At 35.8% G+C, this 15,488-nt stretch overlaps 1 protein-coding gene across 1 annotated transcript in view; it reads right to left on the reverse strand.

Annotated features, from left to right (window-relative positions):
• The window catches only part of XPOT (exportin for tRNA), a 42,345-nt gene that overhangs the window by 21,030 nt on the left and 5,827 nt on the right, over window positions 1–15,488 (reverse strand). The window contains 15 exon segments of the mRNA XM_082422939.1: window positions 1,212–1,401; window positions 2,347–2,632; window positions 3,553–3,791; window positions 5,821–5,890; window positions 6,475–6,569; window positions 6,923–7,042; window positions 7,201–7,345; window positions 7,722–7,846; window positions 9,234–9,296; window positions 9,431–9,469; window positions 10,592–10,828; window positions 12,338–12,506; window positions 12,607–12,791; window positions 13,668–13,886; window positions 14,657–14,726. Of these exon segments, the coding sequence (XP_082279065.1) occupies window positions 1,212–1,401; window positions 2,347–2,632; window positions 3,553–3,791; window positions 5,821–5,890; window positions 6,475–6,569; window positions 6,923–7,042; window positions 7,201–7,345; window positions 7,722–7,846; window positions 9,234–9,296; window positions 9,431–9,469; window positions 10,592–10,828; window positions 12,338–12,506; window positions 12,607–12,791; window positions 13,668–13,886; window positions 14,657–14,726 (2,252 nt within the window).

Raw genomic sequence — 15,488 nt, forward strand, 5'->3', positions numbered from 1 at the left:
CAAAATATACAAATAGCTCATACTGCTCAATAACAACAAAAAAAAAGCCAACCCTGTCAAAAAACGGGCAGAAAACCTAAATAGACATTTCTCCAAAGACAAACAGATGGCCAACATGCACATTAAAAGATGCTCAACATTGCTAATTATTAGAGAAATGCAAATCAAAACTACGATGAGGTATCACCTCACACTGGTCAGAATGGCCCTCATCAAAAAGTATCCAATAATAAATGCTGGAGAGGGTGCAGAGAAAAGGGAACCCTCCTACACTGTTGCTGGCAATGTAAATTGGTGCACCCGCTACAGAGAACAGTTCCTTAAAAAACTGGAGGTTCCTTAAAAAAACTAAAAGTGGAGTTACCATATGATCCAGCAATCCCACTCCTGGGTATATACCCGGAAAACATGAAAACTCTAATTAGAAAAGATACATGCACACCAATGTTCACAGCAGCACTATTTACAACAGCCGAAACATGGAAGCAACCTAAATGTCCATCAACAAATGAATGGATAAAGAAGACGTGCGGTATATATACAATGGAATATTACTCAGCCATAAAAAAGAATGAAATATTTCAATTTGCAGCAACATGGACCTAGAAATTATCATACTAAGTGAAGTAAGTCAAACAGAGAAAGACAAATATTGTATGATATCACTTATATGTGGAATCTAAAACTTGACACAAATGAACTTATTTATAAAACAGAAACAGACTCACAGACACAGAAAACAAACTTATGGTTACAAAGGCGAAGGTAGGGAGGGATAAATTAGGAGTATGAGATTAACACATACACACTACTATATATAAAACAGATAAACAACAAGGATTTACTTATAACACAGGGAACTGTATTCAATATGCTGTAATAACCTGTAACGGAAAAGAATCTGAAAAAGGATATGTATATACGTGTATAACTGAATCACTTAGCTGTATACCTGAAACTAACACAACACTGTAAATCAACTTAAAAAAAAAAAAAAAGGAATACTGCTTTAGGAAAATGGGAACTGAATACAAGTTAATTTTAAGGTCCTCTATGTGAAAATGATTACCCTGATGGTAATGGACTGTCATCTTTGGGGCCAACATATAACTACTTCAAAAGTTTAGTGTTTACTCCACCTAGCTCTTGCTCATATAGATATACAACTGTGACAAGTACTTAGACGATTTAGGCACTGCACGCATCCCCACCTTGATTTGCTATGACTTCGCTCATTCCACTGCCTGTGACTGTTTGCAGGAAAGCAAAGTAACTCCTGCGCAACATCTGCTTCTCTAAAGCAGCAGACTGGTCATTTTCTTCTGCTGGTCGGAGCAAAACTTCAAAAATTGCATGAAGAAGAGGCATAAACATTTGCTGTAAAAATGGGGATACCTGTATCTGAAGAGATGAAACAACTATTACTATTTCAGAAGTAAGAAAATTATTAATATGAAACTTAGAAAAAACATGTTTTACATAAAGCCTTTTTCTAGAGATTCTAGTTAGGACACATATTTACATAATTTGGTTAGCAAATATCAATGTTAAGACAAAAATCTATACAGCATAACAGTATTGAAAGCCTCAAGATCGTTAAGTTCAACCCACTTCCTACAGTTCAAGATTCAGGTTCAAATAACATGGAGTCAGACATATTTCACAATCAAATATTGCCATGGAATATTTTCAAATTTAAATTCTCAATAAATGAATTCTACTGCTAAATTATAAATGCATTTATATGACTGAGCTCTCAGGCTTTACATGCCCTTGAGCAAATTGCTTAACTTCTGTGTCTCAGTCTCTTCATCCTTCAAACAACAATACTTAACTTCTAGGGTTGTAACAAAGATCAAATCAATGTATAAGAAAATGCTCTGAACAGATTTTGAACACAGAAAACACTATGTAAGTGTTAGTAATTTTTATTAGCCAACTTATGCTTAGGTTACAGTTCCTTGTACATAAAACTGACACTGAATTATTTTTAAACTACTTGGGCACCCAAATTACAGGGCTTAAAATTTATTCTTTAGGCATTTATTATTCAATGCTGTTTTATTTGCTTTTCTAAAATACCAGACAATAGTTTCCTTCTGCTGCATAGAACAAAAAGGTCTGCTCTTATTAAAACATCTTTTAAGCATTTCCTATGTGTCAGGCAGTGTTGTAGACATTGGGGACGATAAAAATACCTATGATCCATGCCCCCAAGAAACTCATACTTAAAAAAAAAAAGCAAGGGTCAAATGCTAAAATATACCTAAAGATAAATACATCTAATCTTGAAGTCAGGAGATCTTCAAGTTAGGAAATTCTCTGAGCTCTGAAGGTTTGTGGTACCTTAAATTTGGCTGTAATCTGGTTGATAAGAGGAATGAATTCCTGGAGGTCTTTTGCTTCACAATCTTTGAGCATGTGTTCTGAAGCAGATGGAATGAACGGAAGGACTTCTTCCTCCAGGCAAATAATCATGCGATGAAGGAACGTGCGAACCCCACTTCTGAGAATATCCTTTTGTAAGGGACAACTGAGGGCTGGCAAGAACGTCTGTAAACAGTCCAGATAAACTTCGGAACAGCCACACTGTTTCACAGTCTGCTTGTTGCTGAAAGCTTTGCTGGTTCGACTATATAAACAATTATCAGGTAACTAGTTTTAAGTTTATTCTTCAAATGTTTTATGAAGTAGTCAAAAACAACACACAACAAATTACAAAACTGACAAAACAAAGAAGCCATTTCTTTATTTTCCATGTCACAGCTATGTCTTTCTTTAGCTGATATGGTTATTTGTAAACTATTGCTTCCAGTTACCGTTCCAGAAAGAGCTCAAGTTACAATTAAATGAATGAAATGTAATTAATACAATCTCTCAAATGTGAGTCCACCTAAATGTTTTACTAAAATCCTGCTGACAACGTATGCAGAAAAGAGAAAAAAAAATCTATTTATTATGAATAGGCTATACTACACAATCTGTAAACTACCAATTTATATTTAAAACAATCTTAGAATCAAGTTATTTATACAACATCTTTAACATAAGCTTTTGCACTAAAGTCTTCTGCAGAGCAATTTCTCTATGTAGCTTCTAATTAGCAATCACTATAACTTTCATGCTGTTATTATTTGCCAATAAACAGAGAGAAAGAAAGGGCAGCTTGGGTGGTCTTCAGGACACAATGTAACAACTAAAAAGAAGCCTCAGCACCTTCTCTTTAAAGTTCCAAAACTGATCCCCTGATGTCACTGGTATATAAACACTTAGACTAATCTCCTTAAATACGTAATCAATTTATAACAAAGAAATCAGAGGAGTTAAGGATTTAGATAACTGTCAAGTCAGAAATGCAGAATGTTACGTGACCTAATTCCTTCTTCAGTTAAATCTAATTCAATGAATTTAGGAAAGAAACAATTTAGACAATTCTCTGGACAATCTAGTTTTGGAAACATAGATATGCATGCCCAATTCTAGAAAAATCCAAGCAAATGATTCTGTGTATGTTGAGAAAATCACTTCACAAATTTAAATGCAATCACTCACCTGGCAAATCCAACAGCGTGGTTGAGACAGTCTGCAAGAGATGCCTGCCTTTCTTCGTCCTGCGCCAGCATCAATTTTTCTAACAGAATTTTAAACTTCTCCATGAGTGGAGTCAACAGATTCCTCATTAATGCCTGTTTCCGTTCTGCTGGGTACTCACTATTAACAATCAGCACTCCAGCTGTCTCATAAATAAATAATTGATCATCGCTGCTCAACAAAGACTGGTAACCATTCTCCTAAAATGAAATTTAGTCTTATTGAAGTTTTTCTTTGTTCAGTTCCTCTCATTTAAATGAGAATAAGTACAAGAGGGACAGGAGATTTAATCTATCACATCAACTCATTATTAAAAAGAAGACTGAGTACTTATAAAATTTTTCCCAGGATCATATAATGGAAGACAAATGGAATTAGAGGTCAAAAGATCATGAGTCTAATTCTACCCCTAATAAGACTTCATAAATGGTCATATAATATAACTGTTAGTTTTCTAACTTGTTTTCTTTTGTAAAACCTATTTATTATTAGGAGGCTAAAATCAGGTATACAACGTGCTTTGCATGTTAGGACAAAGGCCACACAAGTTAATACTTTAAAGAGTGTTTAAGAGTTAAATAACAACAAACACCACACAATAAACACACACATACACAACAGTTGTTACTTTAGAACGTCTGAAAATAAGACTGCAAGTGAAAAAAAAAGATCTCATTCAAGCACAAGCAAACATCTATATATTGATCCATTTTTATTAATGAGTTTGTTATTTTTCACATTTATGCAGTCTGAGAGGCCAGGAGGAGGGGGAAAATATCAGAGGCCCCTCTAGCTCTAACACTAAAGCTCCCTGTTAAGAAATTATTTAAAAGCCTAGTCTTAAAACAGATAAATTATGTGGCAGTCTTATTATTAAAAAAAAGACCTCATCTTTTTTTTTTAAATTTATTTATTTATTTTATTTTATTTTTGGCTGTGTTGGGTCTTCGTTTCTGTGCGAGGGCTTTCTCTAGTTGCGGCAAGCGGGGGCCACTCTTCATCGCGGTGCACGGGCCTCTCACTATCGCAGCCTCTCTTGTTGCAGAGCACAGGCTCCAGACCCGCAGGCTCAATAGTTGTGGTTCACGGGCCCAGTTGCTCCGTGGCATGTGGGATCTTCCCAGACCAGGGCTCGAACCCGTGTCCCCTGCACTGGCAGGCAGATTCTCAACCACTGCGCCACCAGGGAAGCCCACGACCTCATCTTTTAAAAGAGAATGTCCCTATTTATTTTTTATATAAATTTATTTATTTATTTATTTATTTATTTATTTAGGCTGCACTGGGTCTTAGTTGTGGCACGTGGGATCTTTTAGTTGCAGCATGCGGACTTGTAGTTGCAGCTTGCGGGCTCTTAGATGTGGCATGCAGACTCTTAGTTGCAGCAGGCATGTGGGATCTAGTTCCCCAACCAAGGATTGAACCTGGGCCCCCTGCAATGGGAGTGTGGAGTCTTACGTACTGGACCACCAGGGGAAGTCCCATGAAGTATTTTAATATATATGTTTCTTTAATATGTAGGCAAAGATAATTTAACCATATAATGCACTAGTAACCTTTCATGCAATGAAATTATATACCTTTGTACCCTGAATACTGATATTTATTTTTAAAAAACCCAAAATATTATTTTATGTTTAACACTTTTAAAGTGGCAGCTCTAGTAATAACTTCCATCAAAATGAAAAAAAAAGTCAAGGTCAGTATTTTGCTTTACACAGAAATGTATATCAGTCAAAATGTGCTTACAAAGTATCTCAACTTAAATCTGTCTAGTGAAATAAACACCGAAATATACAGATCAACGAGCATTTAAATTTTTTTTAACCCAAGCCAGAAGTTTCACAGAAAAACTTCAGTCTACCAGTAGCAGTCACTGAGAATGGCTAATGTGATCACAGTACTAAACAGAGAATAATTTAGCAACCGAATTTTCCTTCTCCAAAAAACACTTCACTGGCATTTAACAGTACAGAGAGCAGACCATATCTCACACTGCTAAAGCTATCAGTCAAATTCTGATTCCTTTCTATTTCTATTACTATGTTTTGTTTACTGTATCTCAACAGAGTTTTGGTAAACAAAACTAACCCTTGCACACCCTCCACCCACACTTTAAAGAACAAAAACAAACAAAAAAACCACCCAAAGGCATTAACACTAAAGGCTAAAGGGATATGTAGCCTCAATACTGGGGAAAACTTATCACTCAGAAGGATAGATACTTACAGGTGGAGAAAGTTCTAATAAATCTTGTATTCTATTCAGAATATCCTCAATGAAAGGATTCATTTGTTTACTGAATAAAGGCAAAAAGGAAAACCACAATTACATAAATAATAGTGCTTGGCAAAGTGCGGAAATACCAAATCCCTCTTTAAGGCAGAACTAAAAAAAAAAGTTCAGTGCTAAGGTAGTCACATGTGATCATTCAGACTAGCTATGATTTTTTTTAAACTACAATTTTATAAGCCTAAGAATAAGTAGTTTTCATACCAAAAACTGGTACTAGTAAAGAACAATACAATATAAAACAGATTAAGTTCAAAATATATTTCCAAGGAATATCATCTTTAGAATTTCAAAGAAGGCATAGAGTCATCTACAGCAGTAAGACTGTTAAGTAACTACTGTCATTAGTGATGACAGGTGTTACATACAAAAATATTCAAACAAATCACTGTTTAATGATGAACAAAGTACCTGGCTAAAGAGAAGAAAAAGAAATCGTAACATCATGATACAAAAAGGAACACCAAAATTTTAAAAAAGCCTTAGGACGAAAAGACCAAATCTACCACAGGCTCTTAGAAAATAACTTACATCTTACTTAACAAGCTTAAAAACAAGAATTAAACATTATAGATGAAATTTTGTACTTACTTCAGAGATTTGACAAATCTAGAAAACAGGTAAGCAGTTCTGCTCCGTACTTTTGCACTAGAGTGCCGCAGACCCCTGTGATCTAAGAAAGCCATCTAAAGAAACAGAGACACTTTTACCATTTCTGTACTTATTTAAGGCTTTTATTGCTATTGTCATGACACATTTTTGTTCATATCAAATTCTACTTTTTATGTCTGGAAGGGAAGAACCAGGTACATATAAAAAGTAAGCCTACACTACAAACAGGCCCTTGAGTATTAGTTTTAAATAACTGACTAGACACAAACTCCATTTTAAAGGAATGGAGGAGGGGTTAGTTTCAGTGTGTTGAAGAGTTTTGAGAGCTTCTGGCTCTGGTAAAAGTAATAAAAGAGAGATAGAATACTATCTGCTCATTAGCTGAAACACACGGAAAATAAAAGTTGAGAGTAAAGTGTATACTTACTAGTACACATGGAATGTGTTGAGGTTCAACTGTGAAAAACTTTTCATATCTAACAACAGTTTCGAAGAACTCCAATGTCACAGACGTGTGCTGATAGGAACTAACTCCTGATGTTACCAGCTGGAGCAGGAATAAGTTAAGAAATCTATCCTTATTTACCGCAACATCAAAATGTCCCAGTATTAACATATATTAAGCTCTAACAATTAAGGAACTCACATTAGCTTATATGAAAACAGAAAATTATGTTCAAAATAAATTATCTTTAGTATACTTACAGTTCGCATCATATCCTGCAAAGCACTAGCTTTTGAAACATCACCTGAGAAGTGAGCACCATGAGATACTGGAAGAGCTTCTGCCAACATATACAGCAATCTTATTGCCACTTCAACTTCCATAAACCTTGTAGTCTGCCAATTCCTACCAAGGTATATAATATGTCAGTGAGACCTGAATATAAACTTTCTATACAACTAGTGATGCACGGGATAAAAAGACACCAACCAAAGCCTCTTTAATTATTAAACAGTCACAGCAATTGTTAATTTTGCCAGGCAACATAATTCATATCACAAAAGTATACAAGACTAATGAAATCCATTTTATTGACATTCCAAAGAGCAGTATTTCCCCCCAAGAATCAAGATAAATCAGAGGCAAGTGCATTGTTTCAGAGATACACATAAGATCTTCATAAGTAACACAAATTAATAAGTCACGTGAATCACTTATGGTAGACCATCATCTGGGAGAAAAGGAAAGAGGTGACTTGTTAGAAACAGCGTAACAAACTTACTGCAGGGTAGAACTAAAAACTCTGCGAACAGAAGCCAGCAGTAACTCTGGTGAAACTTGAGCAAGCCTGTCCAACAATAACTTCAGTTGTTTTCTGTATTCTACAAACATGGCTTCGTCTTCACCCTATGATATTTTAAAAATTCCATTAAAAAACTTAAAAGATCTTAAAACACATAAAATGGTGAGTTCTCACTAGTTTTTATATTTACAAATTTAATACACTTTTACTTTTTCATCAATATTTATTTATGTAGGAAAATGTACTATGCTCAGTAGCCTTTCCCCTCCTGCTCACACATAATTATTTCTGAACACAGCCCTAGACCGTGAAAGCCTAGAGCCAGAAATGGCATAGGGAGGACGTTAAAAACAAGTCTAACAGGAGAGAGTGATTGAGGGACAATTAAGCAAAGGACAGATAATGCAAGGCTTTGGGGAAAAAACAAAAACAAGAGCCTAAGCCAGGATGGGTTCATGTAGGGCTCCTCTGTGAGAACTCTGGCACCTTATTTATACTCCTTGTATCTCACTGTCCACTTTAAGAACTGCAATAATATCACATGATTGAAGATATTATATGTAATGAGCCTAGCACTTCACAAGTGCACGGTGCATTGGTGATCATCACCATTATTCTTTTATAGTTAGAAGTTTTTGAATGCCTGAAGTGGGTAATAGAACACGTTAGCACACAACTAGACAGTACACGCCATCACTGAGTTGCTAGAAAGCACCGATGACCCTTGTGATTGATGAGAAGCTGACTCACTGACAACCCTGGACAAGACTTTAACCAGAACAAGTCCAGAGACAGTTAAGTGCCTCATTCCTACTCTCCCATAGACAATTATGATCTGAGGTCCATCAACTGGGCCTCAACTCACCACTCTTACTAAATATAAAGTGAAATATGATCACCAATAATACTGTCAATATTTATGAAGTTCAATGCTACAAAGTGTTTTTAAAAGGGTCATTTTAAAGAGGGACAAAATACCAAAAAATGAAGGATTATGAAAGTTTCCATTAATTTCACCTAAGTAGAGGTCAATATAAACAAGACTAGGGTCTTCCCTGGTGGTGCAGTGGTTAAGAATCCACCTGCCAATGCAGGGGACACGGGTTTGAACCCTGGTCCGGGAAGATCCCACAGGCCGTGGAGCAACTAAGCCCGTGCGCCACAGCTACTGAGCCTGCGCTCTAGAGCTCGTGAGCCACAACTACTGAGCCCGTGTGCTGCAACTACTGAAGCCTGCACGCCTAGACCCCATGCTCCGCAACAAGAGAAGCCGCTGCAATGAGAAGCTGGCACACCGCAATGAAGAGTAGCCCCCACTTGCCACAACTAGAGAAAGCCCGTGCGCAGCAACAAAGACCCAACGCAGTCAAAAAACAAAAACAAAAACAAAACCCCAAGACTAATTTTTTTAAGATAATCAAAACTTGAAATATTAATTTGATGTAAGTAAACAAAATTAAAACTGATTGCTCCTCAATGCAAAATTCTTACCTCATTTTCAAAGTTATATTCTTCATCATAGGTTAATTTTTTCATAACGGCCAGCATGATTGCCTAAAATTAAGAATAAAATACCTTTTGTCAGTCTCCTTTAATTTCATATAATTTGAAATTAAGCTATATTTCAAGGCAGACTGCAGATGTAGATGCTATTATTGGTTTAAAAGAAGCAAAAAGAAGTCAATTACCTCTACATTAGCTTTCTGCTGATCAGAGAGCACTGTAAGCTGTTGAAAAGAAAGCAATCATTTATTAGGTTTCCTAAAGTTATACTTGCTTATCAGAATATTTTCCTGATCAGTTAAGATCTTTTCAAACATGCACACAGCTTTTCTGGAGGGCAGTTTGACAGTACATATTTGAAATGTACCTAACCTAAGATCTATCAATTTCACTTCTAGTAAGTAACTTGACATGTAGGCATGTAGGCAAAGACATGTAGATGAATTTGATTTTAAAAGATACTTATAAATGTATTCAGCAAAGAAGCAGATTATAGAACAGCAAAGTATGATCTCACTTTGTTTTTAAACAAGGCCAAAAATCCCGTGAGCCACAACTACTGAGCCCGTGTGCTGCAACTACTGAAGCCTGCATGCCTAGAGCCCAGGCTCCACAACAAGAGAAGCCACCACAACGAGAAGCCCGCACACTGCAACGAAGAGTAGCCCCTGCTCGCCACAACTAGAGACAGCCTGCATTCAACAACGAAGACCCAACGCAGCCAAAAATAAATAAATTAAATAATTTAAAAAAAAAAATGAACCACGTTTAACAAAATTTCTACTGTATTTAGAAATAAACAGAGGGGGCTTCCCTGGCGGTCCAGTGGTTAAGACTCCGCGCTCCCAATGCAGGGGGCACGGATTCAATCCCTGGTCAGGGAACTGAAACCCTACATGCCGCACGGCCAAAAAAATAAATAAATAAAAATAAACAGGTTCATGGAGTTTCCTGGTGGTCTAGTGATTAGGATTTGGCGCTTTGACTGCCGGGGCCCGGGTTCAACCCCTGGTTGGGGAACTGAGATGCCGTAAGCCGTGCGAAGCAGCCAAGATTTAAAAAAAGAAAAAGAAATAAACACAGATTCAAAATAAAAAAACAACCTAAACCTATAACTAATTCTGAAGATTTTTAGTCTAGTGAATTTTAGAACCTGGCCATTTCTGTTTTCTGGCTAAGAAGTTTAAAGAAAAAAAAAAGATGAAAATACATTAATAATTAACAGTAAATGTCATCAGAGTGTAGAATTATGAGTATTTTCTTGTTTTCATTTCTCCTGTATTTTCCAATTCTCTATTGCTTTTCTATATTATCTACTGGACAAAAAGATTAAAATAAGGACTTACCTGTTTCAAAATATGAAGATAATCATAACAAAATCCAATAATGTTAGAAGAGATGTCATCATCCTCATGAATTAGGAGCTGCAACATCAGTGCCACCTTTGTTTCAATAGCTTGTAGTGCTTCTTGAGCATTCTTGATATCCCCATTCTTAATTAATTTAGTCCAGCTAACTATCAATGACTGTCCCATTCCATTTACCAGTTTAGAAAATCTGGCCAGGAAGTCAACATCTTCTTCCTACAAATGATCAATACAGACTTCAATTTAAAACCAACCACCTAAGAGGGAAAACTCTAAACTTAGGTATGGGTCAAGTGCCAATCATAGGAGTCATTTTTATTTTATTTTATTTTATTTATTTATTTTTTATTTTTGGCTGCGTTGGGTCTTCATTGCTGCATGCCAGCTTTCTCTAGTTGCAGCGAGCTGGGGCTACTCTTCGTAGCAGTGCGTGGGCTTCTCATTGCAGTGCTCTAGGCACGCGGGCTTCAGCAGTTGTGGCGTGGGGGCTCAGTAGTTGTGGCTCGTGGGCTCTAGAGCACAGGCTCAGTAGTTGTGGCACACAGGCTTAGTTGCTCCACAGCATGTGGGATCTTCCCGGACCATGGCTCGAACCCATGTCCCCTGCATTAGCAGGCGGATTCTCAACCACTGTGCCACCAGGGAAGTCCCAGGAGTCATTTTTAAACTAGCATTAGACACTAACAATTCTACCATTTTGACTGGGAAATTTTAAGAATTTGAATTCTTCTACTATTATTATCCACTAGTACTAACTCTTCAAAGCAACTATTTTTAATGATTATAGTCATGTAGACATTGCCAACTTATAAAAGCTTAAAAAAAGAGATCTGTGGTTTCAAAACCTTCTCTCTAAACTGCTGAATTTAGTAAATATGCTCTAATAAAGTTAATGCTGCCATATTATGCTACGTATAAGGATTTACAACAGTCATTTCTGATACTATTTAATTTGAACCTCAACTGCACTACAAAGAGATAAAACTGCTATTATAATCACCTGCCTAAGGTCACATCAGCACTAATGCTAGAACTTAAAATTAGGTTACTTTCATTAAGTATCCTTATGATGTTCCCTACAGAAAGAGATTTTTACCTTCAGCATTTTAAATCTTTTACCAGGGACTAAATAAGACAATTATTAGCAGTGTAAGAAAACACTACTATTTGTCAGCTAGAAAAATACCAGAGGTGTTGTACTCCTGACATATCAACAATACAAAGACTTCTCAGTAATTCTTTACCAATATCACAGGTAAAATTAAAAATAAAACCCTTCAAATTCAGTTTCTAAATTACTAATTTACCACACTCAGCCCTAATTCTGCTGAGGCTAAACTTTAACAGCTCAAATGAATGTGATGAAAATATAACATTTATAATTGAGTCTAATTTAGGTCAAAATGCATTGCCATGCTTCTTAAAATGTGGTCCATGAACCAGCAGTATCACAGTATCACCTGAGAGTTTGTTAGAAACGCACAATTGTAAGTACCATCCCAGACCTTCAAGTTTAAGTCTGGTATAATCTATTGTTCAAGGCAAATGTTACAGATAACATTATGGCTTTCTAGATACAATGTTTCATTATTATAATGTCAAGGAAGTTTCCAGCATTTAAAAACAAAACAAAAAGAAAGAAAAAGAAAAGAAAAGCATATTTAAATTACTGCCTATCCTAATTTGTTCTAACATTTTCAAAACCTTATACATAAATTTACTGACCTGGTCAATGCTGAAAAACCCAGCAGACCGTAATACTTGACACAAAGATTCTACTAGTTTCATTTTATCAACAGGATCCATTCCTTTATTTACAATTTCAAATAAACAATCACATGCTTCTTCCCGTAGAACTTCTATTGACATATGACCTAGCAGCATATTTATAAACCTGGCAATGGTGAAATAAAATTGTTACAATATTTTCAAATTCATGAGTTTTACATAGTGTATTTTGCAGGTTTATATTTTTAAAATATCGGTTTACTTACCTATCATTGGCTATAAGGGATAAGTCTATCCAAGAGACATAAGCCCCAACTACTTCAAGGCACTGACATGTCACTTCTGAATTAGTATACTGATAGTTTTGTAGGATTTGGTACCATGATTCCACCAAGTTTGGAATGCACTGTTCCCTCATGGTATCTTTTATGAGAGTATTCCTACGAGCCTCCTAAAAGACAAAACAAAATACCATATACACAATTAAAGTAGATTACCTCCCAAAATAATGTTTAACATCTGAATAATAGTTGCACACAGTAATTTCCTCACCACTAAACTTCCAGACTTGTTAATACATTCCCTGCCGCTATTTCCTATTTATCTGCTCTAAAATCATAACCTGTGATTCTTTCTAATTCCTCCTTCCATTCTACTCATTTCCTCAGACATAATTTCTTATTAAACACAAACTATAAATAAACATTGCTTAGAAATCTTAACCATGTGATAAAAGTTATTTCTCAATATTATACAAATACTTAAAATTACTTAAGAGAATAGCAATTACTTAAATGTTACAAACATATTTGACATACAATGACCTCAAATTATCATACACATTTGAATTAAGCTATTTCCATTGTGTTCTTTAAGAAAAAGGAGAAAGTTATATTGGGTAATACAGAAATAGAGAAAGACTAGGTGATGAGCTATGTGACTAACTGAGAATACAGAAGAGCCCAGCACTGATTCATAAGCAATGCTTTTTCCTCACTCGGTGACTATAAAGCAGTAGTAAATATAGGCCACATTTGTCTACAGATTCACAGGAAAAAATCAATTTGTGTATTTCACTAGAGAAAGTTCTTGCCTGGTTAAAAAAAAAATCTGAATACTCTAATTTCAACCTACACCTGGAAAAAAACCCCAAGTTTAAATTCCTTTGTAAAACAAAATTCAAAATGTTGAATAAATTTATAAGTATTCTTAATAAAGTTTTATCTCAAAAAAACAATAAAAAACCCTTCTTGATCCTTTTATTATATGCCCACCATCTCCTACAATATCTACATTAAAAACTTAAAATTAATAGGAAGTTACTTGCCTCTGATGTATGTACCACATCACGATCCACCAACTCTGAATCAATAGCCATGAGAATTCGGAGGTACAGATCTACTCCCCTTGGATTTAAGTCCACTACTGAGAGAATGTCAAAAAAAAACTTGGGCCATTTAGTGAGATATTCTGTAACAAAAAGCAAGGCGAAGACTTGGGCTGCTTTATTTCGTATAAAGGTCTTCTCTGGTTGGGGATTCAGCATCTGACAGACAGAGAAATAGTTCATAAAATTAAATGTAAATGAAAAAGACTCAAACGTTGTTTTCCTACTTATCATTAATAGGCAAAACCCCACCAAACTTCACCAGGCTCTAGAACAGCTGTGCAACAAATATGCTTGAGAATTACCAAAGTTCTGAGGTGACTAGCCAGATGGAGAACAATCAAATGAACAAAGGTGCTAATGGTTACACCTCACTCTCACAATTTCAGAGAAAAGTTTCATGGGCAGAGCATTAGTAGTTCCTATAATTTTTTCTAAGAAGAAAAAAAATTCAATGATTTTTCTTCTAGCTGCTTGCTCTTTAAGGAAAATAAACATCCTAGCTACACAACTGCTTTAATATGTTAAGATTAGCTAAAATTAATGAAAAAGAATATAGTGAATACAGAACTCTATTGGCTCCTTTGAAAAGGGCTCTTTGTTAAAGAGGCTGTCCAGGAGGGCTCACCTTAAGTGTGAACAGAAAAGCGACTTTTGTCAAGTAGTTAAAAAAATATTACATTTTAAAACCAAAGTTTCCACCATGTGTCATGGACAGAACGACAGCTTCAATTATCAATATAATTTTAAGTTATTGCTAAGTTTTCATCTACCCGTGATCTTCAAAAACAGCACTTTCTAAAAGAGCTACATGATGAAATGGAGGATAAATGAGTGACATTTTTGAGGTGAAGTTGCAAACTCTTGCAAAAATAAAAATTTAAATATCTGGCAATTTGAGGTACTAAATGTAAAAACTACTATTTTACCTGAGCTTGAAGCCAAGATATGAGTGTCTCCCTAATCAGTTGTTGTTGAACAGTAGTTAGTTCTGAGTATCTGTTCAAAACAGAGAAGAAAAATAACAATGATAATGTTTAGTGTCTGTGGTTTTAAAAAAGTAACGGCCTCTTATAAATTTGAATGAGAAAATTTGTATAGCACTCGACTATCTAAAATTCCCTAAAACAAATTGATAATACCTCTCATCACTGCTTTAAAGACAGGGGTGGGAGAGGCAGGTGGGGGTATCAATACTGATCTTTGTTTTGTGGTTCAGTTCATGTTAAAACAAAATGGCAGCTACACAATTTTTCAGACGAAAACACATCCATGGTCTCAGGTCCGTGGTTTACAGAATAAATCAATAGGCAAACTAAGGATCCCCAGAGCAGCAATTCACTGTTTTTACTTAAATTAGGCAGGGGTTCTAAATGCAAGTGCCCACACTGCCACTCAACTCTAACAGAGAGTCATCGTTCAGAGAAACAGGCTCAGTATTGCCAGATCTTCTAATTTTTTCCAGAGAAGCTGGAAATCTATTGTTTTCCTGTGAAATGACTGGATTTTTATATGTAACCAATGAACTCAGTATTTGTAAAACACTTTTTGGGATAAATCAAAATGTATCTATGAGCTGGATATGACATATACTGTCAATTTACAACCTATGTTATGGTGTCCCCAAAGAGGGAAAAACTAATTTAAAAAATGGCCTCTCGGGACTGCCCTGGTGGCGCAGTGGTTAAGAATCTGCCTGCCAATTCAGGGGTCACGGGTTCGATCCCTGGTCCAGGAAGATCCCACAAGTCACGGAGCAAC

This window comes from Balaenoptera physalus (genome assembly GCF_965194825.1).
Source record: "Balaenoptera physalus genome assembly, chromosome: 13".
NCBI lineage: Eukaryota > Metazoa > Chordata > Mammalia > Artiodactyla > Balaenopteridae > Balaenoptera > Balaenoptera physalus.